The 26,692-nt window shown below is 46.5% G+C and overlaps 1 protein-coding gene across 1 annotated transcript in view; it reads right to left on the reverse strand.

Annotated features, from left to right (window-relative positions):
- Positions 1 to 26,692, reverse strand: part of LOC125721930 (protein NLRC5-like) — a gene marked incomplete at its 3' end in the record, with an annotated part of 510,329 nt that overhangs the window by 327,404 nt on the left and 156,233 nt on the right. The window contains exons 14-16 of the mRNA XM_048998139.1: positions 21,347 to 21,520; positions 20,602 to 20,775; positions 19,958 to 20,131 (exon numbers count right to left, since the gene is read on the reverse strand). Coding sequence (XP_048854096.1) covers positions 19,958 to 20,131; positions 20,602 to 20,775; positions 21,347 to 21,520 — 522 coding nt within the window. The remainder of the gene's footprint in view (positions 1 to 19,957; positions 20,132 to 20,601; positions 20,776 to 21,346; positions 21,521 to 26,692) is intronic.

Raw genomic sequence — 26,692 nt, forward strand, 5'->3', positions numbered from 1 at the left:
AGGTCTCCTTGCTACATTCACCAGTGTTTTTGGCAAGATAGAATATCTCTCAGATATTCTACAGTCCCCACAACTCAATTTGGGCACAGCTCTTACACTTGTTGACTCTCTTGTTGAGACATTGGACAGTTACAGAGAAGGCCTTGTCTTTAATGACATTTGGGACAATACTGTGACCCTTGCCAAGCAATGCGACATCAGTGCTACACCTCCAGGCCATCAGGTCTCACCAAGCTCTAGGCTTGAAGGGCATTACATATCCACCCCGATAGGTCAAAGACAGGTCAACACAGAGGAGGAGTCTTTTCAGGCAGGGTTATTCATTCCAGTTATAGATATGCTTCACTCTGAAGTGAAGAGAAGATTTTCTAAAGAAAGCTGTGTCATATTGCAAGGGATACAAGCCTTAAATCCCCGCAGTCCCACATTTTGTGAGAAAGATGGAGTGTTTCCATTTGCCTCACGGTACAACTGCAGCACTGAAGATCTACAACACGAGATCCCCCAGCTTTCTTGAGACCCCAGAATTCCTGAGAGGAAGCAAACTAGTGGTCTGGAAACACCAAACAGTTTAATGGAGCTGACTGTCTTCCTGGAGTCATATAGGGAGGTCTTCCATCAGGTGTTTAAACTGTGCAAAATTGCACTTGCATTACCAGTGAGCACTGCATCAGGTGAGCGCAGTTTTTCTGAGCTAAAATTGATCAAAACATCCGTGAGAAGTACTATGACTGATGAGTGACTGAGTAATTTGGGGGGGGGGGGGGGGGGGGGGCTAAGTGTGGAGTCAAGAAGGGCTATAAATCTTGATGATTTTGTAGATTTGTTTGCAAAAAAGCACAGCAACAGGCAAATAAAACTGTACTGATTACTGTACTTGATTACTGTATTACAGTTTGTCTGCCAGTGGGCCATAATAAAAAATATGCAAATGTACATGTGTAAGGCCTATTTTATTTTATTTATTTTATATTTTTGGGAATATTATATGCAACATTTTATTGTACATAAAGATGCAGCAACAGTCAAATAAGTCAAAGCTGTATTTAATATAATTGGAGACTAGTGTGGTGTTTTAAAACTTGGTTATGCTTATTCTCAGTAACAAAACAATTAACTGAATAACACATATAACACATTAAAACAGGATTATTGTGGAACTTAAAATGTTAACTGTACAATGTAATTGTAAGTCTATGCACATGTGATCACTGGAACATTAAATTTAACGCAAGAAATCAAAGTATATCAGTAGCCAATCCCTTAAATCTTTCTCATAGCTTTCAACTAGATTTCACAGAATTCCTGAAATTCAGCTCGGCTTTTGGTTTTGGTGCCACCCCATGATCTTCAGTGGCCCCATCTGACCACCCCTATGAAAAACTTCTTGAGGTACCACTGGCTGGTGGAGGCCAAAGCCAAGAATGGACACCTGTCAGTGGTGAGTCCCAGTACTGACCTGGCTGAATGGAAACAGGAAATCACATGTAGGCTCATTCAGCAATGCCTCTTAATCCTGTGGGGTTAGAAAATGATTCACTTTTTTTTTTTTTTATTTAATCACATTACAGATGGTCCCATGTCTCAAGTCCCGATGACAAGGTCCATCAACTCATCTTAGGAGCGAAGCAGCAGCCAAAAGCCTTCTAGATGATTCTGAAATAGCCAGAAAGAAATGAGCCTATCAAAGTCTGCTTCTTCCTGTTTTAGCCAATCCCGACAAAGCTCCTCCCACACAAGTGACTTCAACATTCCAGAAATAAAAACCCAGTGTTTCTGTCTAATAGGGGGATGATTTAAGTATTATGAATATATTATGAATGCATTTGGACTAGTTCTGTGATGACTTTTGCTCATAGGGGAGCATGATAGAGAAATACAGTAGATGGATCACCTCTGGGTTTGGGCTGAGAGGGAAATCTTTGCAGTTCCTAGTATTCTATTACTTGGTGGATATGTCACATGATGGATTTTTGTAAACAGAGGTGGTCGCCCCCTTGTGATAGCGATGGTGTACAGCATGTGTAAGGGCCTGTCCTTCTAATGCAGGTCCGGGGTGCCATGTGTCAGACTTCAGCTCAGAGTGTAAATATGGACTCACTCGTGTGACTTGCATTTGCACCTGCTTGTTGTGCGACTGTCCTTCTTCAGAGAAAAACATCTTTCAAGTCAAGCAGTAATTAAGAGAAAACTTCTTAAAGGAGCCAGAGAGACCGGCAGTTACAATCATCAGTCCAGCATTGCTACTGCACTTCCTTTTCTCTGCATGGGTGAGATTGTTCTTCCAGGAGCTTGTGTTACACTTTGGCTATAAGATGAATGAGTTAGTATCTCAGTTATCTGGTATCTGCACAGAAATATACCTGTTTGCTAATAATCAATCAGCAAATCTTTCTGAAAGTGATTTAAAAAAGCATATTGTAGCGTCAGATAGTGTTACTTTAAACTATGTGAAGATGAAGGTAAATGACATACTGACACAGCAAAACACTACGAGAAGATGGAGTCGAGTTAGGAAATTACAGTTAAATGATTGTAAGTTTGCTGGTTTAGAGAGAAGACTTGGATTGAGAGAGAAAACAGTGACAGAAAGACAGAATGTTCCACTTGTCATGCTAGATTTAGCAAAGCCTAACATACATGGCAGAAACTGCCCCTGTGTCAGTAACCCAGTAACCCTACTATATCACTTACATGAGTATTATATTAATATTTAATATTAGTAAATTAAAGAGGAGAGGCGGAATGGTGGTGCAATGGTTAGCACTGTTGCCTCACGCCTCTGGGACCTGGGTTTGAGTCTCCACCTGGGTTACATGTGTGTGGAGTTTGCATGTTCTCCCCATGTTGTCGTGGGGTTTCCTCCGGATACTCCGGTTTCCCCCCACAGTCCAAAGACATGCCGAGGCTAATTGGACTTGCTAAATTGCCCGTAGGAATGCATGTGAGAGTGAATGGTGTGTGAGTGTGCCCTGCGATGGGCTGGCCCCCCATCCTGGGTTGTTCCCTGCCTCGTGCCCATTGTTTCTGGGATAGGCTCCAGACCCCCCGTGACCCAGTAGGATAAGCAGTTTGGAAAATGGATGGATGGGTATTAAAATTCAATACAGGAGAGACTTCATACTAATCTGTAGAAAATAATCTAAATAATCTATCAAATCAAGAGCTTTAATATGAATTATCTAAATAAAATGGTAAAACTGAAAGATTTTTCCTGACTTTCTCCAGCCTTGTCTGAAACATCTTGTCTCTATCTACAGAGGTGTTAACTCTCATCCCACCGACTGGGGGCTACAAAGACCCTAGAGGTGTATATTTTTGTCAGATCTCACAGGGGCTTTTTAAAATTCCAGTTATTTATGAATTTGTCAATCAATAAACATCATACTTTCTATTGCTGTTTTGATGAGTATTTTTAAAAAACACAAACCCAGTCAAAAGAGCCCAGTAGATGTCCATGTGTGAGTGAATTGTGTGTGAGTGTGCCCTGCGATGGGCTGGCCCCCCATCCTGGGTTGTTTCCTGTCTCATGCCCATTGCTTCCGGGATCGGCTCCGTACCCCCCGCGACCCTGTAGCATAAGAGGTATGGAAAATGGATGGATGGAAATTCACCTTGTACTGCAAAGGCAGAACTGCAATCAACTGCATTCCCTGGTCCAATCCCCATTTATCCCCAGTTATCACTTTGCGAGGCTGGAGAAGTCCTGCCATTTCCTGCAGACTTCAATCCCAGATCACTGCTGGCCACAGTAGCCTTTCATCCCGGCAGTGATTTCCCTCCATTGTTCCCCCACCTCCTCCATTAGTTGTATCGCCGCCTTGCAGAGCTGATGTTTCCTCTTTCTCTGGCTGCTGTCCATGGTTTCTTTGTACAAAAGAGCCCCATCACGTTTTCAGCCTATGGCTATATTTGCAACTGATAATTTAATTTGTTATTCCGTCTGTGTGTTTTCAGACGTTTAGATTTGGATTATATGTTATATTGTTAATGTTTACATGCGTCATGTAGCAATGATTTGACTCGCATTTTGCTATTGACATACTTGGAATCGATTTTCCTCTTATTGACAGTTTGTGCTTTTCTCACGTGGAGGCTGGGAAGAGCCAACAAAGTGCTACTTAAAGTTTGTCTGTTAATTCTGGAATAATGAAGGCTTTTGGGAAACGCACATAGACCACACTCATTCTTTACTGACATTGTTTGTTATTTTGTTCATTATTCGCTAAGACTGATCGCCTTAGGGAAAGCCCTCCCTGACTAGTAACTCTGAAAGGAGGAGATGTGAACATCCCCAGCAACTACTGCAGGCCTGTCAGGCTTTAAATTATGCAAATTATAAAGATAAGTTAATTGCAAAAAACTTTATGGATGGAACAGTATTTTCAGAAATTCTGTTTGAGAGCCCTTAGCACATGAACATTTTAAAGCCTGTGGTCCACCCAGATCTGTACAGTACAGTGAGAGCTGATTCATCTCTCATAGCTGACAGGCAGCTGATGTGACACAGAATTGTGGCCATGCAGCAGATTTCTAAAATAACAGAGTATTTTATTTGATGTAATTCCAAGGAAATGTGATTTAGCTTCTTCTAAGGGACTGTGAATAGTCCAGCGCATGCATTTACTCTAGTGTACAGCAGAACAATATTACAGGTTTTCTCGGTCGCTTTGGTACATTTCTCAGCTCAGAAATGAAATTCTTATAACTACTTATACAACCTCCACATCATCGAGTACCTTTTGCACATCATACATGCAAAGTCACATTCTTTTGGGTCAAAATGCAAATGCTTTGGCTCAGTCTTGTGAATAATTATGTACAATCATCTGCTGATTCCTACATTTTTAATTGTTCATGACATGTTGGTCAAAATATATTATACTGGTTCTCTGTTGAAAAGTCTGACCACCCAAAACATCTACTGTTAGTTCCTTGTATAAGTCATTACATGCAAAATGGTCGTCATATTCGCTCAAGCATGTTGTCTATACATCTGTATAACTGTGCGTGTATATATATACAGTACTGTGCAAAAGTCTTAGGCAGTCCAAAGAAATGTTTAAAGCTGTTTATCTGGGTAGCAAGTGCACTTTGGCTTAGAACACAAAACAAAATTTAACATTAGAACGTCTGCAAATTAAGAGTAACACAATAAAAACTAGTAATAATTTCTTCTGTTTTCTAAAAAGTTACTGATATCTAGTTGGATGGCTAGATGAACACCGCTTCAGTTCCCAAACTTCTCCTCAGGGGCACCTCAGCCGTTCCATGATTTTGTTAAATTTTACCAACAGCTCAATTAAATAATTAAATATATCAGTTTAAAAAGTCAGTGAGAGATTGACTAGCTGTATGAGGTCTGCTAGTGGCCAAGTCAAAAAATACATGGCTGCACTGGACAGTCGCTGCAAATCCTATGATTTTAGCAGAGGTTCTGAAATGGCGAAGCTGACACACTTTGACAGGCATCATATCATAGTTTTACACCAACAGGAGGATAATCTAAACATCATTTTCTTTGCCTGCCTAACTTTTGCACAGTACTGTATATATATAATTAGGCCCTCAATCATGGCCTTACAATGGCTGAGGCTGGTCGGCCGAATGATGGGAGAACAACCATGTCCTCAATCATTCAAACATTTCATAGAGCCGTCAGGTATGTAATCCAACAATGTGCCCTGTACTGTAATATTGTCCTGTTACTGCAATGCTTCATATTACAGTATCCATTTGCATTTTATATTACACAGTGAGTTTTACTTTATACTGTTACATACTGGATGTATACTGTAGCACACATGTCGCGTCACTCATGGTCACACACACAGATTAACCTCCCCCCAAACCACAGGCAATATGCCAGGACAAGCAGGGTAGTACAATCTTTTATTAAACACGCAAGAGCAAACCCAGTACTTAACACACGGGGGGGGGGGGGGGAAACAGAATATCTAACACCACGAAGGGGGGGGGGGGGGACATGCCCTACATACACACCTTTCCCACTGAATACACCCCCATGGAATTAGCATTTCAACCTCCCAAATTCCTGTGAAAATGTTACTGCGATTGAGCATGTACATGAGCGATTGACTACACACTAATACAATCCAAATCCAAAACACACATGGTAAATGTGCTCTTCTACTCCTACGAGAGCTGAAAGCGCTTTACAATTCATGCCTCACATTCACCCATCCACACACCGGGGGCGGAGGCTGCCATGCAAGGCGCCAACCTGCACGCCGGGAGCAATTTGAGGTTCAGCATCTTGCTGAAGGACACTTTGATGGGGTCAGGAGAAACCAGAACTCGAACCTGCAACTCTCTGGTTGCTAAACGATAGCACTACCTCCTGCGCCACCATCTTCCCCAAATGTAAGGAGAAGGAGGTTCCTCAGAGCTCCGAGATGTGTTTGGCTGTAATAAATCTAGAATATAGCTATATGACATAGTTTTTGATAACACCAGCATTTATTTTTTAGGTTTGTCGAGCTCCGTCAAAACAGTTGGATTAGAACGAGCCAATTATGTAGCTGGAACCCCTCCCACATGTAAACACAGTGACGCGCTACAGCATTGGTTTGTTGTCTGAGGCTATGATACTGACCACAAACACATTCTCAAATTTCACAGCACCAATCACAGCATATGCAGGCAGAAAAATGACAGCAAACAACATTCAGCATTAGACTCTAAAACCGTCTGTAATGTCTGTGTTTATCCAGTGGACCAAAAACTAAAATAAGCCTTTCTATTGCCCAATTTTTATATTACATGAGACTAAAAATTGAGAAATATCTATATGCAGAAGTAGTTTTTCCTGATAAGAAGGATGATATCAAGACTGTCAGCATTTACACATCAAATTATGACATATCTGAGTAGCCCAGACTGTCCGGAAAACAAAGCCATACAGCATATGTGGCTGACTAATGTACATACAGTATCCATCCATCCACATGCGGGTCATTGTTGCAGGGGAGCCTGGGCCCATCCCAACCAGCCCAAGGCAGGGGTTCACCCTGGGTGTGACGTGCATCAGAAATACAAATTTAAAGTGATCGATATATTAAACAGTCTGGGACATTTAGAATATTACTGTATATTTCCAAAATTTAATGATAAATTAAGCTTTCTTTTGCTTTGAGAAATTTAAACAGAAAGTTATAACTCTGTTCTGTTATGTTTCAGTGTGAGTCTCTTTTGTCTGTGAATATACTCTGACCCATCGACTGTATAAAACATGGACACTTGTCTGCACTGCCTTCTGTTCTTAGGAAGTGAATCAAATATCGGGCAGCCTTAGTACAGCACTCAGCCTCTCCGTAAGGTTTCTACACGCAGCACGGCAGCAGGCCCATCTAGTCTCACTGAGCCTTCGCAGTTCCCCTGGGCTCCACTGAACATTTCTGTGCATGCAATAGTGAACATAAAATGCATATCTGGCAACCTCTCGAACTCCTGTTTGGACCCCAGAGCATCTGCCACTCATGACCTTCACTGCTTTGGCCACCAGCTTCTCTCTGTATTCCAGCTCATACTTATCCAGACATAGAATAGAATAGAATAGAATAGAATAGCTACTTCATTGTCATTCAGAACATACACGGTTAGTGCACATCAGAGCAAAATTACATTGCATTGACTCATCATCGGCCCAGCAGAGTGTATAAAAAAATAAAATAAAGCGGAATTAACATAGAATACGCATAAAAATATATTAACAGCACTATAGCAGCAAACAGCAGTGTAGATCACCGTTTCAGACATATTGCAGTAGACAATTTAAAAAAAAGCAATTCTTGAAAGTGACGTGTGGATGGATGGAGAGAGGCGGAGTGTGTGTGTGGGGGGGGGGGGGGGGGGCTGCCATGAGGTATTGAGAGTTCAGGAGTCTAATGGCTTGAGGAATAAAACTATTATAGATTCTGATTATCCTGGTCCTGATGCTGCAAAGCCTCTTCCCAGAGGGCAGCAGGGCGAACAGTCTGTGGTATTGGTGGGCGGAGTCTCTGATGATGTCACAGGCTCTGCTGAGACAGTGTTTGTGCGCAATGTCCTGGATGGATGGAAGAGAAGTCCCGATGACCCTCTCTGCAGTCCTCACCACTCTCTGCAGCCATTTCCTGCCTGAGGCTTTCGAGCTGCCAAACCAGATGGAGATACAGCTGGTCAGTACGCTCTCTATGGTGCCTCGGTAGAAGGTGCTGAGGATGGGAGAGGAAAGCTCTCTTCATCCGGCGGAGGAAGTGCAAACGCTGCTGAGCCCGTTTAACCGGTGATGTTGTGTTTGGTGACCAGTCCAGACTGTCAGTTATCTGCACCCTCAGGAATCTGACGCTGCTGACCACCTCCACAGCACTGTTGTCAGTGATGAGTGCTGAATGACTGGGCTGTTTCCTCCTGAAGTCCATGATCATCTCCTTGGTCTTCTCCACATTCAGGATCAGGCTGTTGTCACTGCACCATCCCACCAGTCTCTTCACCTTCTCTGTATAGGGCAGGTAGTCACTGTTCCTAATGAGACCCACTATTCTACTTTGGATTAAGCCTGAACACCACCTCTCACCCCCCCATCACAGATGCCCCGCCATAACACTGACTTAATATATTACCTGCACTGAAGCCCGTTTGGAACGAGGTCCGGTCTCCTCCCACAGTCCAAAGGTGTGCAGGGTTGGCTGATCGGCGTCTCTAAACTTGCCCTGTACTTGTGTGAGTGTGGCTGTGTGAGTGTGTGCGCCCTGTGGTGTGTTGGTTCCCGCCCAGGGTTGGTTCCCGCCCAAGGTTGGTTCCCGACCAAGGTTGGTTCCCCCCAGGGTTGGTTCCCGCCTGCGCCTGTTGTTCCTGGGATAGGCAATTCTATATTATTCTATTATAAATTTATATTTAGTTACATCAAAGGCGTTTGGGTAGCTTGCAAATCCTATAGACTATTTACAAGGTACTAAAACTGTTACATACATGTAAATGCGTGTGCAGATTTGTCTCGAATTGAAAATGTCACAGCAGCCAGGAGACCAAAGCTGGCAGCCCTGTGAACCTCTGACATATATGTAAATAAGCGGGAAACCTTTTCCTGCCACTTTCATTAGTGTGTCATTCAGGCCACACACTGGTTTGTGTTAAATTTGCCAGACAAAAAATAAAGATCAGGCTAAATAAAGATGCGACTCAGAAATGCCTGAGTGATTCGGTGTCCAAGGCCTGTGAGATACTGGCACCACATCCAAGGGGCCCCATCGCGGGGACCCAGATAAACAGCTTTTGGAAATGGATTCATGCATTTCATCTAACTCAGGACAGAAAATCACCTCCAGACATCCAGACAGGACATCAAGGACCATGCTGCATTTAACCGTAAGCTTGTTAAGGTATAGAGGGCTTCATAAATGTCGAGTTTTGCAGTAACAATGAGAGTCAATCCTCTTTGAAAGCTGCCAGCTGGGAAAGTATGTTGGATTATTGAACAAGACATACAGTAATAACTGCTTAAACAAGCTGATTTATCACTCTGTTTTATAATAATACACTTGTCCTTCCTGAATAACCCCTCACCCTGTTGAATACAGTGATCTGATGCCCATTGCTAATGTATGGGGTGCAGCACTTGATACTCACAGGATGCTAATTCATTGCATGATGATTTCGGTTCACTAACATTTTCTTCATATTGTGTGCGGTAAGTGCAATAACCAGAGGAAACCTGGTAATCTACTCAAACACGTCTAGGTCTGATTTAGAGTCAAGGCAAGAGAAAATGTTATTTACTGATTTTCAAAGTGTTCTCTCATCGGTAACACTTTACCCGAGGAAGCACAAATGATGTAGTATTATGCTGTTACTTATGAATTAATAAACCACAGACTAAGTCTTAGTCAGCAGCTTGATTTTGTCCGTAAATATGGTCGCTGCACACGCTGCATCTTACCGCTGCTGTCGTGGATTTTAAAAGGTCGCCGGCAGGAAACGGCAACATCACGTTCATCTAAAACGGGAAAAGTGCTGAATTTCAGCGGCGCGATGTCTTTTCCTGCAAAATACATAGATAATTTATGGCTAATAAAATTGTTTTTATTGTGAAAGAACGCAAATAACTGCTAATGACAAACTTGAATAAAAATAAGTTTTCCGTTAAAATTGAGTAATCATGGTATTTTATATCGCGCATAGATCCGCTTTCTTATAATTTAATTCTGATCCTATTTTATTTAGTAATCTGTGTTTTGTCTCCACCTAGTGGCGGCCCTAAAAAGTACACATTGTTTCCGGAATGATCGCTTTTCTGTGAATTGACGTGTCCAGTGGATGTAAGAAATATGGCAGCAGCTTGATAGAGAGACATTATAACTGACTACAGTCACTTTATAGAATGTGCAATAGATAATGAATTCAATGGTGGATTGTCAATGGATGTCTGTGTATATTTTTACACGTTTATTAATGATAATGCATGCAGATAAATTTAGTGGCTTTTGCCAGCCGGGCGTGGGAGGGGTTCAGTATCTATCTATGTATCAATTTATCTAAGTCAGACAGATAAGTGGGGGCAGAGGAGTAAGGGTGCATGGGCACCTGACCGTTCTGTCTGACGGAGGAGCATCCAGACCTTTTACAGTGGGCTGGGGGTGGCAAGGCTGCCTGGGCACCTGCCCCTTCTGTACGATGGGGGGAGCATCCAGACCTTTTACAGTGGGGTGGGAGTGTCAAGGCTACCTGGGCACCTGCCCATTCTGTCTAACGGGGGAGGAACCAGACCTTTTACAAGTGGGGTGGGGGTGGCAAGGCTGCCTGGGCGACTGCCCGTACTGTCTGACGGGGGCATAACCAGACCGTTTTCAGTGGGGTGGGGGTGGCAAAGGTGTCTGGGCACCTGCCTATTCTGTCCGACGGGGGAGTAACCAGACCTTTTACAGTGTGGTGGGGATGGCAAAGCTGCCTGGGCATCTGCCCGTTCTGTCTGACGGGGGCAAAACCAGACCGTTTTCAGTGGGGTGGGGGTGGCAAAGCTGCCTGGGCGACTGCCCGTTCTGTCTGACGGGGGCAAAACCAGAACGTTTTCAGTGGGGTGGGGGTGGCAAGGCTGCCTGGGCACCTGCCTGTTCTGTCTGACGGGGGCATAACCAAACCTTCTATAGTGGGGTGGGGGTGGTAAGGGTGTTTGGGCACCTGCCCGTTCTGTATGACGGGGGCATAACCAGACCTTTTCAGTGGGGTGGGGGTGGAAATGTTGCCTGAGCACATGCCCGTTCTGTCTGAAGGGGGCATAATCAAAACTTTTACAGTGGGGTGGGGGTGGCAAGGGTGTTTGGGCACCTGCCCGTTCTGTGTGACGGGGACATAACCAGACCTTTTCAGTGGGGTGGGTGTGGCAAGGCTGCCTAGGCACCTGCCCCATCTGTCCAATGGCGGAGTAACCAGGTTTTTTTCAGTGGGGTGGGGATGGCAAGGCTGCCTGGGCACCTGCCTGTTCTGTCTGACGGGGGCATAACCAAACCTTCTATAGTGGGGTGGGGGTGGTAAGGGTGTTTGGGCACCTGCCCGTTCTATCTGACGGAGGCAAAACCGGACCTTTTCAGTGGGGTGGGGGTGGAAATGTTGCCTGGGCACATGCCCGTTCTGTCTGACGGGGGAAAAACCAGACCTTTTACAGTGAGGTGGGGGTGGCAAGGGTGATTGGGCACTTTCCCGTTCTGTCTGACGGGGGCATAACCACACCTTTTCAGTGGGGTGGGGGTGGAAATGCTGCCTGAGCACCTGCCCGTTCTGTCAGACGGGGGGGCAACCAGGTGTTTTACAGTGTGGTGGGGGGTGGCAAGGCTGCCTGGGCACCTGCCCGTTCTGTCTGACGGGGGCATAACCAAACCTTTTACAGTGAGGTGGGGGTGGCAAGGGTGTTTGGGCACCTGCCCGTTCTGTCTGACGGGGGCAAAACCAGACCGTTTTCAGTGGGGTGGGGGTGGCAAGGCTGCCTGGGCACCTGCCCGTTCTGTCTGACGGGGGCAAAAGCAGACCGTTTTCAGTGGGGTGGGGGGTGGCAAGGCTGCCTGGGCACCTGCCCGTTCTGTCTGACGGGGGCATAACCAAACCTTTTACAGTGGGGTGGGGGTGGTAAGGGTGTTTGGGCACCTGCCCGTTCTGTCTGACGGGGGCAAAACCAGACCGTTTTCAGTGGGGTGGGGGTGGCAAGGTTGGTGGGCACCTGCCCATTCTGTCTAACGGGGGAGGAACCAGACCTTTTACAAGTGGGGTGGGGGGTGGCTAGGCTGCCTGGGCGACTGCCCGTTCTGTCTGACGGGGGCATAACCAAACCTTTTACAGTGGGGTGGGGGTGGTAAGGGTGTTTGGGCACCTGCCCGTTCTGTCTGACGGGGGCAAAACCAGACCGTTTTCAGTGGGGTGGGGGTGGAAATGTTGCCTGGGCACCTGCCCGTTCTGTCTGACGGAGACATAACCAAACCTTTTACAGTGGGGTGGGGGTGGCATGGCTGCCTGGGCAACTGCCCATTCTGACAGACGGGGTCATAACCAGACCATTTTCATTGGGTTGGGGGTGGCAAGGCTGCCTGGGCACCTGCCCGTTCTGTCTGACGGGGGCAAATCCAGACCGTTTTCAGTGGGGTGGGGGTGGCAAGGCTGCCTGGGCACCTGCCCGTTCTGTCTGACGGGGGCAAATCCAGACCGTTTTCAGTGGGGTGGGGGTGGAAAGGCTGCCTGGGCACCTGCCCGTTCTGTCTGACGGGGGCAAAACCAGACCGTTTTCAGTGGGGTGGGGGGTGGCAAGGCTGCCTGGGCACCTGCCTGTTCTGTCTGACGGGGGCAAAACCAGACCGTTTACAGTGAGGTGGGGGTGGCAAGGGTGTTTGGGCACCTGCCCGTTTTGTGTGACGGGGGCATAACCAGACCTTTTCAGTGGGGTGGGGGTGGCAAGGCTGCCTAGGCACCTGCCCTCTCTGTCCAATGGCGGAGTAACCAGGTTTTTTACAGTGAGGTGGGGGTGGCAAGGCTGCCTGGGCACCTGCCTGTTCTGTCTGACGGGGGCAAAACCAGACCTTTTACAGTGAGGTGGGGGTGGCAAGGGTGTTTGGGCACCTGCCCGTTATGTCTGACGGGGGCAAAACCAGACTTTTTCAGTGGGGTGGGGGTGGCAAGGCTGCCTGGGCACCTGACCGTTCTGTCTGACGGGGGCAAAACCAGACCTTTTACAGTGAGGTGGGGGTGGCAAGGGTGTTTGGGCACCTGCCCGTTATGTCTGACGGGGGCAAAACCAGACTTTTTCAGTGGGGTGGGGGTGGCAAGGCTGCCTGGGCACCTGACCGTTCTGTCTGACGGGGGCAAAACCAGACCTTTTACAGTGAGGTGGGGGTGGCAAGGGTGTTTGGGCACCTGCCCGTTATGTCTGACGGGGGAAAAACCAGACCTTTTACAGTGAGGTGGGGGTGGCAAGGGTGATTGGGCACTTTCCCGTTCTGTCTGACGGGGGCATAACCACACCTTTTCAGTGGGGTGGGGGTGGAAATACTGCCTGAGCACCTGCCCGTTCTGTCAGACGGGGGGGCAACCAGGTGTTTTACAGTGTGGTGGGGGGTGGCAAGGCTGCCTGGGCACCTGCCCGTTCTGTCTGACGGGGGCATAACCAAACCTTTTACAGTGAGGTGGGGGTGGCAAGGGTGTTTGGGCACCTGCCCGTTCTGTCTGACGGGGGCAAAACCAGACCGTTTTCAGTGGGGTGGGGGGTGGCAAGGCTGCCTGGGCACCTGCCCGTTCTGTCTGACGGGGGCAAAAGCAGACCGTTTTCAGTGGGGTGGGGGTGGCAAGGCTGCCTGGGCACCTGCCCGTTCTGTCTGACGGGGGCATAACCAAACCTTTTACAGTGGGGTGGGGGTGGTAAGGGTGTTTGGGCACCTGCCCGTTCTGTCTGACGGGGGCAAAACCAGACCGTTTTCAGTGGGGTGGGGGGTGGCAAGGTTGGTGGGCACCTGCCCATTCTGTCTAACGGGGGAGGAACCAGACCTTTTACAAGTGGGGTGGGGGTGGCTAGGCTGCCTGGGCGACTGCCCGTTCTGTCTGACGGGGGCATAACCAAACCTTTTACAGTGGGGTGGGGGTGGTAAGGGTGTTTGGGCACCTGCCCGTTCTGTCTGACGGGGGCAAAACCAGACCGTTTTCAGTGGGGTGGGGGTGGAAATGTTGCCTGGGCACCTGCCCGTTCTGTCTGACGGAGACATAACCAAACCTTTTACAGTGGGGTGGGGGTGGCATGGCTGCCTGGGCAACTGCCCATTCTGACAGACGGGGTCATAACCAGACCATTTTCATTGGGTTGGGGGTGGCAAGGCTGCCTGGGCACCTGCCCGTTCTGTCTGACGGGGGCAAATCCAGACCGTTTTCAGTGGGGTGGGGGTGGCAAGGCTGCCTGGGCACCTGCCCGTTCTGTCTGACGGGGGCAAATCCAGACCGTTTTCAGTGGGGTGGGGGTGGAAAGGCTGCCTGGGCACCTGCCCGTTCTGTCTGACGGGGGCAAAACCAGACCGTTTTCAGTGGGGTGGGGGTGGCAAGGCTGCCTGGGCACCTGCCTGTTCTGTCTGACGGGGGCAAAACCAGACCGTTTACAGTGAGGTGGGGGTGGCAAGGGTGTTTGGGCACCTGCCCGTTTTGTGTGACGGGGGCATAACCAGACCTTTTCAGTGGGGTGGGGGTGGCAAGGCTGCCTAGGCACCTGCCCTCTCTGTCCAATGGCGGAGTAACCAGGTTTTTTACAGTGAGGTGGGGGTGGCAAGGCTGCCTGGGCACCTGCCTGTTCTGTCTGACGGGGGCAAAACCAGACCTTTTACAGTGAGGTGGGGGTGGCAAGGGTGTTTGGGCACCTGCCCGTTATGTCTGACGGGGGCAAAACCAGACTTTTTCAGTGGGGTGGGGGTGGCAAGGCTGCCTGGGCACCTGACCGTTCTGTCTGACGGGGGCAAAACCAGACCTTTTACAGTGAGGTGGGGGTGGCAAGGGTGTTTGGGCACCTGCCCGTTATGTCTGACGGGGGCAAAACCAGACTTTTTCAGTGGGGTGGGGGTGGCAAGGCTGCCTGGGCACCTGACCGTTCTGTCTGACGGGGGCAAAACCAGACCTTTTACAGTGAGGTGGGGGTGGCAAGGGTGTTTGGGCACCTGCCCGTTATGTCTGACGGGGGCAAAACCAGACTTTTTCAGTGGGGTGGGGGTGGCAAGGCTGCCTGGGCAACTGCCCATTCTGACAGACGGGGTCATAACCCGACCGTTTTCATTGGGGTGGGGGTGGAAATGTTGCCTGAGCACCTGCCCATTCTGTCAGAAGGGGGGTCAACCAGGTCTTCTAAACTGTAGTGGGGGGGGGGGGGGGGGCAAGGGACCCTGGGCACATGCCCGTTCTGTTTTACGGGGGCATAACCAGATCGTTTTCATTGGGGTGGGGGTGGCAAGGCTGCCTGGGCACCTGACCGTTCTGTCCGACGGGGGCATAACCAGACCTTTTCAATGGGGTGGGGATGGAAATGTTGCCTGGGCAACTGCCCATTCTGTCTGACGGGGGCATAACCAGACCTTTTACAGTGGGGTGGGGGTGGCAAGGCTGCCTGGGCAACTGCCCATTCTGACAGACGGGGTCATAACCAGACCGTTTTCATTGGGGTGGGGGTGGCAAGGCTGCCTGGGCACCTGACCGTTCTGTCCGACGGGGGCATAACCAGACCTTTTCAATGGGGTGGGGATGGAAATGTTGCCTGGGCAACTGCCCGTTTTGTCTGACGGGGGCATAACCAGACCTTTTACAGTGGGGTGGGGTGGCAAGGCTGCCTGGGCAACTGACCGTTCTGTCTGACGGGGGTATAACCAGACCTTTTACAGTGGGGTGGGGTTGGCAAGGCTGCCTGGGCACCTGCCCATTCTGTCAGACGGGGGGGCAACCAGGTCTTTTACAGTGTGTGGGGGGGGGGGGGGGTAAGGGACCCTGGGCACATGCCCGTTCTGTCTGACAGGGGCAAAACCAGACCTTTTACAGTGAGGTGAGGGTGGCAACGGTGTTTGGGTACCTGCCTATTCTGTCCGACGGGGGAGTAACCAGACCTTTTACAGTGGGGTGGGGGTGGCAAGGCTGCCTGGGCACCCGCCTGTTCTGTCCAACGGGGGAGCAAGCAGACTTATTACTGGAGGGTGGGGGTGGCAAAGGTGTTAATTATTTAACAAAACAAATTTCTTTATTTATTGAAATATATTAATAACAAGGGGCGGCATGGTGGTGCAGTGGTCAGCACTGTTGCCTCACACCTCTGGGACCCGGGTTCGAGTCTCCGCCTGGGTCACATGTGTGCGGAGTTTGCATGTTCTCCCCGTGTCGTCGTGGGGTTTCCCCCCACAGTCCAAAAACATGCTGAGGCTAATTGGAGTTGCTGAATTGCCCGTAGGTGTGCATGTGTGAGTGAATGGTGTGTGAGTGTGCCCTGCGATGGGCTGGCCCCCCATCCTGGGTTGTTCCCTGCCTCGTGCCCATTGATTCCGGGATTGGCTCCGGACCCCCCGCGAACCGATAGGATAAGCGGTTTGGAAAATGGATGGATGGATATTAATAACAATTTTATTTACTTTAATCCACTGAAGCAGGACAGTTACAGGACATAATTAGATTTTCCAGTTTTTTTTCGGTCTGTTATGTCTCTAGTTAAATGATTATTATACATTGATTGATTGTCATTGTGTTCGTTATGTTCAGCTGCAGTAATACAGTGAATTTAACTTAATCCAGCAGACTGTGGTTTCATTATGTTACTCAGTTATGCTTTGGGTGACGCTGAAGCAGGACATTAATAGGACAGAACAGAAAGCCTTTATTGTCACTGTACAGGGAGGGAATACAGTAAATGGACATAAATATATAATATATAAAATGTACATATACAGGAGAAGGGGATAGCCCCCCCCCCCAATCAGGATTACATTTAATTACATTTTAGTCAGAGAGATAAACTATTAAAACTATATTTTTCATGTTATTCAGCTCACTGAACACAGGCATTTATTTTTTGTCAAACACACAGTACTGTGCAAAAGTCTTAGTCAGTCCAAAGAAATGTTTAAAGCTGTTTATCTGGGTAGCAAGTGCACTTTGGCTTAGAACAAAAAACACAATTTAACATTAGAACGTGTGCAAATTAAGAGTAACACAATAAAAACTAGTAATAATTTCTTCTGTTTTCTAAAAAGTTACTGATATCTAGTTGGATGGCTAGATGAACACCGCTTCAGTTCCCAAACTTCTCCTCAGGGGCACCTCAGCCGTTCCATGATTTTGTTAAATTTCACCAACAGCTCAGTTAAATAATTAAATATATTGGTTTAAAAAGTCAGTGAGAGATTGACTAGCTGTATGAGGTCTGTTAGTGGCCAAGTCAAAAAATACATGGCTGCACTGGACGGTCACTGCAAATACTGATGATTTTAGCAGAGATTCTGAAATGGCGAAGCTGACACACTTTGACAGGCATCATATCATAGTTTTACACCAACAGGAGGATAATCTAAACATAATTTTCTTTGCTGCCTCAGACTTTTGCACAGTTCTGTACATTTCAGAGTAAAAAGGATTATAAAGGTTAAAAAGCAGAGATTTTACCTTTTTGCAGGAGAACCAGCAACACGTCACAGTGACACTGAGGAGTTTTTATAAACCCAAAACCCTGGATAGAGGGACTCAGTGAATGAGGAGGTGAATCTGTGCAGGGGGGTCAGTCCATCAGAGGAGACTCTGTAGAAGGACAGAGCACCAGCCCCCCAGTCCAGATACACTCCTACTCTGTGGGAGCCTGAGGGCTCTATGGGTATGAGAGTCTGTTTATTATTGTGACAGACAGAGTAACTGTCAGTATAACAGTACAGACACCATGACTTGTCATTGTATCCAAGCAGACAGTCCCTCTCTCCTTTCCTCCTGATCCCTTTATAAGTGACTCCTATCCAGGCTGCATCTCCATCCCACTCAACCTCCCAGTAACAGCGGCCAGTCAGACTCTCTCTGCACAGAACTTGTTCCCAGCTGTCAAATCTCTCTGGATGATCAGGATATGGCTGCTCTGCCCCCCATGTCACCTTCCTGTTCCCCCCTGACAGAGACACTTCTCTGTTTGCTGTGTTGGGGTCCAGCGTCAGCTGGCAGGAGTCTGTAGGCAGGAGGAAGAATTATTAATCCCATCAGGCAGCCTGTACTTTATGTTTCTGTACGATATAAAAACAGCACAGCTTCCCCTAACGAAGCGGGAACTGAAGTTTATGAAACAAAGTGGGCGCGCGACGGCGGCGGGAAGAGCCGCCAAAATGGGGCGCGAGCTAAACTAACAGCTTAATTAATTTAATTAAAAAATGATAAAGCAGAGACATTCATCAGACATATTCATCACAAGCATATTTACCACAAAACGGCACCAGAGATCAATACTAAAGTCAGTGTCTTTCCTTCAAACCGCTAATTCCGGCGCGTGCGGCTCTAAAATGGCCATCAATAACAGAATATTTAAGTAATATTATTACACGTTTAAAGTGATATTTAATAAACATTTGGACCTGGATTGTGATATAAACGATGATTCCGGCACAGATCGTGCGCGCATCATAAAAAACAGGAAGGTTTTCATTAATTCAGAAAAATATTGCTCTGAAAAACGGGATTATTATCTCATTAATTCGGAAAAACAGAATAAATTTTTCCCAGATGAATGCAATACGCTTCCATAGAGAACCGCTTACCGCGCGCGTGACTGTAGATGCTGCGCCGTAACCGCGAGGCGTGAGCCCCGCATCTCGCGCACGCGGCCGCTCTAATCTGTTAACATGGGCGCCGAAATTAAATTTGATATTTTCCGCCGCACATCCAGTGCGTCCCGGGCGCTGATTTCTTTTAGCACCGTGGATCAGGAGAACTTTTTAATATTCATGAGTGAAGCCCTACACGATTGGCTAGCTGATTAGTATTTATGAGCGGGGCACTACCTCACTGGCCAGTTAACATCGACTTGTGCTGGCTTTTTCTTCTAGCTAAAGCAGGGGTGTCCAAATCCAGTCCTGGGGGGCCGGTGCCCTGTGTAGCAAAGTTCTTTCCCTTTTCCACCATAAATAATTCAGCTCAAGAGCTGTGTGGTTATTAGCACAAGGAGATGAATCAGGTGTGTTAAATGCGCAGGACTCTGGCCCTCCAGGACTGGATTTGGGCTCCCCTGGTTTAAGGGATTCAGTGACCAATCGGTAATATTCTCTCATGAATATTAATGATTGATCCAGAACCACCCTGTAAAAATGCAAATTCACATTTTGCACTTGAGGAGAGAGTCCGGTCTCACTGCCTACAGGTGCCTCCTTAGGACAATACTAACGAATCTCACACAGAAAACACATACACTCAAGGCATCCGCAAAAAGAACAAATGCAAAGGATTCTTTTTTTGTGAAATTAAAGATGTATAATTAATTCAGAATATATTTAACCATCCTACACTCCCACACAAACACCAAGATAATACAAGCAGCTATAAAGCATTTGTAAAAAATATTTTTAAAAAGGATTAAATGAATTGATAGTGTTTTTGGTGATGATTTTGATTTTTTGTTTCTTGTTTGGATGTTGTCTAAAATGACATGAAACTCACCTAAACACAAACATGGAAATCCATCTACACACAGTGCAAAAAGCCACACTCATCACAACAATTGTGTGAATACAACCATAACATAGTATTCATGGTATTATTAATAAAAAACATGCAAAGACACTTACATTTCTGTAAGCCTGGTCTGGTCCTGCACTTTCCACCGTGATCCACACTATAGGAGAAGCAGAATGACATAGTACTGCTGTATCCATTTATTTATTGGTGCCTCTTCTTCACATACATGCATAAGTATCTGTAGCGTGTCAGACACACACTCTGTACTCACTTCAGCTTCTCCAGTTTACAGCTGGGATCCTCCAGTACAGCAGAGAGCAGCTTCACTCCTGAGAATCCTGGGTGATTGTAGCTCAGGTCCAACTCTCTCAGGTGAGAGGGGTTTGATCTCAGAGCTGAAGCCAGGGAAGAACAGCCTTCTTCTGTGACTCTACAGCCTGACAGCCTGCAGAGAGAGAGAGACAGAAACTCCCCAATAAATAATATCCCCTCACCAATATAATTATTAAATAAATGTGATGCTCTAATAAATAATTCAAGAATTACAGTTTAGTGTCTAAGACAAGGCAGGTCCCCTCCTCTCTTTCCCTTAGCTAATTGCTCACTGTCTCCTCTTTATACTGTGGAATACACAGTAATACTGACCTCAGTATCTCCAGTTTGTGGTGTGGAATACCCCACAATACTGGCCTCAGCATCCCCAGGTTACAGTGTGGAATACCCCACAATACTGGCCCCAGTATCCCCAGTTTACAGTGTGGAATATCCAGTAATACTGGCCTCAGTATCTCCAGTTTGCGGTGTGGAATACCCTGTCAGACTGACCTCAGTATCTCCAGTTAACAGTGTGGAATACCCAGTCAGACTGACCTTAGTAACTCCAGTTTACAGTGTGGAATACCCAGTCAGACTGACCTTAGTATTTCCAGTTTACAGTGTAAGTCCCCCAGTCCAGCAGAGAGCAGCATCACTCCTGAGTCCTGCAGGTCATTGTCACTCAGGTCCAGCCCTCTCAGGGGTGAGGAGTTTGATCTGAGAGCTGAAGCCAGTGCCACACAGCATTTCTCTGTGAGTTCACACCGGCCCACCCTTTAAAAAAATTAAACACTTTTAAATCCACTTTTTACACTGCAGCACTGTATTCAAATGAGGAGAATAAGGGCCATGACATAATGGATTTTCAGAAAACAATTAAATTATTAAAAATCATTTTAACAATCATTCCGACTCTGTTTGGTGTCCATTATTTTTTTGTCCATAACACGTTAAAGTCAGCATGTTTATCTGTAACAGTGCTGTTAACTTTGCTAACCAACACAAATGTTTTGCATGGATTACAGTATATGGTTGAATGGATGTTTCCTGCTTCACTGCTTAATTATTTCTAACATGAATAGAGGGCTGATAAGATTGTGGGATATAAGGAAGTTGGAGAAGAAAACAGAAGCTGTTTGTGTTTGTTTATTATGTTACTGCTGAAAGGCATTGTGGGTTTTCTTGGTGTCCCGTTACTTTTGTGCAAAATGCATATTCTGTACTCACTACAGCTTCTCCAGTTTACAGCTGTGATCCACACTATAGGAGAAGCAGAATGACATGACTCTTCTTCACATACATGCATAAGTATCTGTAGCGTGTCAGACACACACTCTGTACTCACTTCAGCTTCTCCAGTTTACAGCTGGGATCCTCCAGTAGAGCAGAGAGCAGCTTCACTCCCGAGTCTCCTGGGTGATTGTAGCTCAGATCCAGCTCTCTCAGGTGTGAGGGGTTTAACTTCAGAGCTGAAGCCAGGGAAGAACAGCCTTCTTCTGTGACTCTACAGCCTGACAGCCTGCAGAGAAAGACAGAAACTCCCCAATAAATAATATCACCTCACCATTATAATTATTAAATAAATGTGATGCTCTAATAAATAATTCAAGAATTACAGTTTAGTGTCTAAGACAAGGCAGGACCCCTCCTCTCTTTCCCTTAGCTAATTGCTCACTATCTCCTCTTTAAAGTGTGGAATACACAGTAATACTGACCTCAGTATCTAAAGCGTACAGTGTGGAATACCCAGTATTACTGACCTCAGTATCTCCAGTTTGTGGTTTGAAATACCCAGTAATACTGACCTCAGTACCCCCAGTTTGCAGTGTGGAATACTTAGCAATACTGACCTCAGTATCTCCAATTTACAGTGTGGAATACCCCACAATACTGGCCTCAGTATCCCTAGCTTACAGTGTGGAATATCCAGTAATACTGGCCTCAGTATCTCCAGTTTGCAGTGTGGAATACCCAGTAATACTGACCTCAGTATCTCTAGTTTACAGTGTGGAATACCCAGTAATACTGGCCTCAGTATCTCCAGTTTACAATGTGGAATACCCAGTAATACTGACCTCAGTATCCCCAGTTTACAGTGTGGAATACCCAGTAATACTGACCTCAGTATCTCCAGTTTACAGTGTAAATCCTCCAGTGCAGCAGAGAGCAGCTTCACTCCTGAATCCTTCAGGTTATTGTCACTCAAGTCCAGCTCTCTCAGGGGGGAAGAGTTTGATCTTAGAGCTGAAGTCAGCACTTCACAGTGTTTATCTATGAGATCACAGCTGTTCAGCCTGAAACAGAAAACACTTTAAGACACAGACATATACACATCCTACACATTAGTAAAATACAAAGCATTACAATAAGCATTTGTTTTCAGTATAATTAGCAGCAGAGCTTACACTTCAAAATGAGTTATAGTCTGCAGAGTGTTCTGTGCGTCCTGACAATCTGCTGCAGTCATATGATCACTAATTGTGAGTCAGTGCATCTTTGCTCAAAACTAGAGGTAAAAACATTAAGTACAAGCTATAGGAATACATAGGAACACATCAACAACAAGATGGACATGAACCCTCCCATAACAGTCAGACCAGTGCTTCCAGTGCAGTACTTAGTCATCTTTCTGCCAGGTGTCCCTACACTCGACACGTATCACTGAAAGGAGGAGATGTGAACATTCCCAGCAGCTAATGCAGCAGCAACTGGCACTTGGATTCCTGATCCCATGAGTAAAATCCTTTTTCTCCCTGTATTGTTATACCTGGGAACATGTCAAATCACCAATTACGTCTGGGTGATATGACGATATTATCGGTAATGAGCGTAATCAGACAAGTATCCTGGTGTCGATATCTGACAGTGACTAACCGGCGATTATCATCTTTGCTGGGGAAACGCGCTTAGGCTACATACAAAGCAAGATAACAGAAGGATTCATTCATGCTTTCAGTTCAGCTTTCTAGCCTAAGATTCTGTGGCAGTTAAAAAGAAACATTGCACAGAATTTCACAAGCATTGTCCCTTGCAGTAACCATGCGTTCGCCATTCTTGTAAGTTCAGTATTGTCACATCACCAACTTCTATCTCTGAGTCAGCAGCCAGAATGTCAGTCATTCAAGTGCAGCTTTCTGGTGGGAATTTTGAGCTTCCCAACTCTCTCTCTCTCTCTCTCTCTCTCTCTCTGTCTCTCTCTCATCTATCTATCTGAATCAATCAGTCAATCATTATTGAAATAATACTATCAAAAAATATTATCATAAAGGACTTTAACCACTCATGTTCTCTTTAGGGGCCCCTCCCTCATAGGGGCCTCTAGCCTCAGTGTCTTCTGGGGGGAGAGACCCCCCCCGCCCCACAATTACTGATAATAATAAATGTGTAAAATAATAAAACTGATTATCATAGATTATTATATGCGGTGGGGAAAAGATGCATTTTCAGCCTAGTTTTGAAAGTACTGAGACATTCAGTAGCTCTCAGGTTTTCTGGGAGAGAGTTCCAGAGTTTGGGCCCATAGTGACTAAAAGCTGCCCCCTCCCTCCCCAGCCGGGTTTTAGGAATAATCAGTAAATTACTACCGGATGATCTGACTGATCTGCCTGGGACATACCTTACAGTCATGTTACTGAGGCAGGACAGAGCTAAACCACGTAAATATTTACAAATTAGCAAATGAACTTTAAAATCAATCCTAGAAGACAGAGGAAGCCAGTGCAGGGATGTGAGAGCAGGTGTGATGTGATCCCTGTGACTGGTGCGTGTTAACACTCCGCCAGCAGCATTCTGGGCCCGTTGTAGATGTGATCCCTGTGACTGGTGCGTGTTAACACTCCGCCAGCGGCATTCTGGGCTCGTTGTACATGTGATCCCTGTGACTGTTGCAAGCTAACACTCCGCCAGCAGCATTCTGGGCCCGTTGTAGATGTGATCCCTGTGACTGGTGCGTGTTAACACTCCGCCAGCGGCCTTCTGAGCCCGTTGTAGATGTGACCCCTGTAACTGGTGCGTGTTAACACTCCGCCAGCGGCGTCCTGGGCCCGTTGTAGATGTGATCCCTGTGACTGGTGCGTGTTAACACTCCGCCAGCGGCATTCTGGGCCCGTTGTAGATGTGATCCCTGTGACTGGTGCGTGTTAACACTCCGCCAGCGGCATTCTGGGCCCGTTGTAGATGTGATCCCTGTGACTGGTGCGTGTTAACACTCCGCCAGCGGCATGCTGGGCCCGTTGTAGATGTGATCCCTGTGACCGGTGCGTGTTAACACTCTGCCAGCGGCATTCTGGGCCCGATGTAGATGTGATCCCTGTGACTGGTGCGTGTTAACACTCCGCCAGCGGCATGCTGGGCCCGTTGTAGATGTGATCCCTGTGACTGGTGCGTGTTAACACTCCCCCAGCGGCATTCTGGGCCCGTCGTAGATGTGATCCCTGTGACTGGTGCGTGTTAACACTCCACCAGCGGCATTCTGGGCCCGTTGTAGATGTGAAATAGACAAGAGGGCATTACAGTAATCTATTCTACTAGAAACAAAAGCAGGTATTATTTTTCCCCAGGCAGCATATGACCCCATAACTTATGTGGAGGGACGAACGAGACAAGCACTTATGAATGTTAATTTCTGTACGAAGTAAGAAAATTGCAGACAGTCACAGCTATGAACCCCAGCCTGAGTTCTTAAAATATAAAGAAGAATTAATAGTTTTTAAAGGAACTCGGCCTGACTATTAATTAGTTTTAAAAGCTTGTGCATTGTCCATTCCTACCCCTGAGCTCGGCAAAATATATTATAGGTCACCCCCCCTTTCAAGTTTCATAGTCAGGGAACCATTAACACCATTGTTATTGTGTATAGACTGCCTGGTCCCTCAACACGGCTGCACATTCTGTTCACATCTTAAAAAAAAAAAAGAACGATAAAACTAATATAGAGCTATAACTATTGTCTGTGCATGATTCTGCAATTCATAGTCAATAGTTACACAGACAAATTTCATATAGGTGTGCAGCCTTGTGAAGAAGATGTGTGTGTCAGTAACGCGCTCTGGCCCCATCCCTGCTAGGCGTGGTGATGAAATATACAGCAGATTATCGTCGCTGCATCGCTGGCTGTCGGAATGGTGCCAGAAAAATGCCTTAGGGTTATACAGACAATTGGCAAATGTTTGGGGGTAGGTCTGGGCTTTTGAAGAGGGACGGTGTTCACCCCTCGTGGGCTGGTGCCGATCTCCTGTCCGAAAGCATAGCTCATAGTCTCCAGGCAAATCGCTGACTAGCCAGGGCCAAGTCCAGGCGGCAGGCAAACCGGCATAACCGACCACCTGCTAGGTGCTTAGAGTCGTCACCTGGGGTTCATGTTACTGGGACTATGTCTGTTCCCTGCGCTTTTAATCATGGAGGTCTATTCCACCATAGTGAATGTCATAATAACTTAATAATAATTAAACCAAATGCATTATTAGATAATAGGTGTAATGCAAGGCTAAAACTTGGACTTTTGAATGGAAGATCACTGGCTCCTAAGACACTACTAATAAATGAAATGATTACTGATTTTAGTCTTAGTCCTTATGCCTTACAGAGACCTGACTTAAACCGAATGAATTCATGGCACTAAATGAATCTACTCCAGCTGATTACAGCATAACCCTCGACCAGATGGCAAAGGTGCTGGTGCTGCTGCAATATTTCAGTCTGACCTAGGAGTGTCTGAGCAAAGTGCTTATAGCTTTAGCACATTTGAAATTCTTCTTCTTAGTCTTGCGGGATCATCTCTTTGTAGTTCTTCACCTCCAATCACCATTGTTATTGTTTATAGACCACCTGGTCCCTAACCTCCAATCACCATTGTTATTGTGTATAGACTGCCTGGTCCCTAACCTCCAATCACCATTGTTATTGTGTATAGACCGCCTGGTCCCTAACCTCCAATCACCATTGTTATTGTGTATAGACCACCTGGTCCCTAACTTCCAGTCACCATTGTTATTGTGTATAGACCGCCTGGTCCCTAACCTCCAGTCACCATTGTTATTGTATATAGACGGCTTGGTCCCTAACCTCCAATCACCATTGTTATTGTGTATAGACCGCCTGGTCCCTAACCTCCAATCACCATTGTTATTGTGTATAGACCACCTGGTCCCTAACTTCCAGTCACCATTGTTATTGTGTATAGACCGCCTGGTCCCTAACCTCCAGTCACCATTGTTATTGTATATAGACGGCTTGGTCCCTAACCTCCAATCACCATTGTTATTGTGTATAGACCACTTGGTCCTTAACCTCTAATCACCATTGTTATTGTGTATAGACTGCAAGGTCCCTAAACTCCAATCACCATTGTTATTTTGTATAGACCACATGGTCCCTAACCTCGAATCATCATTGTTATTTTGTATAGACTGCCTGGTCCCTAACCTCCAATCACCATTGTTATTGTGTATAGACCAGCTGGTCCCAAACCTCCAATCACTACTGTTATTGTGTATAGACCGCCTGGTCCCTGGAGTCTGCAAATTTCTCAACAATCCTGGTGGTCACTACTGACAAAGCCGTGAAATTAATATTCACATGGAGAATGACAGTGATCCTTTAACAACAACATTTTCTGCTATCCTAGCCTCTGTAGATATTTGTCAGAATGTAGTCGGGCTACTCATGCCTGTAACCACACCCTGGATTTGAT

This window comes from Brienomyrus brachyistius, unplaced genomic scaffold (genome assembly GCF_023856365.1).
Source record: "Brienomyrus brachyistius isolate T26 unplaced genomic scaffold, BBRACH_0.4 scaffold36, whole genome shotgun sequence".
Classification (NCBI taxonomy): domain Eukaryota; kingdom Metazoa; phylum Chordata; class Actinopteri; order Osteoglossiformes; family Mormyridae; genus Brienomyrus; species Brienomyrus brachyistius.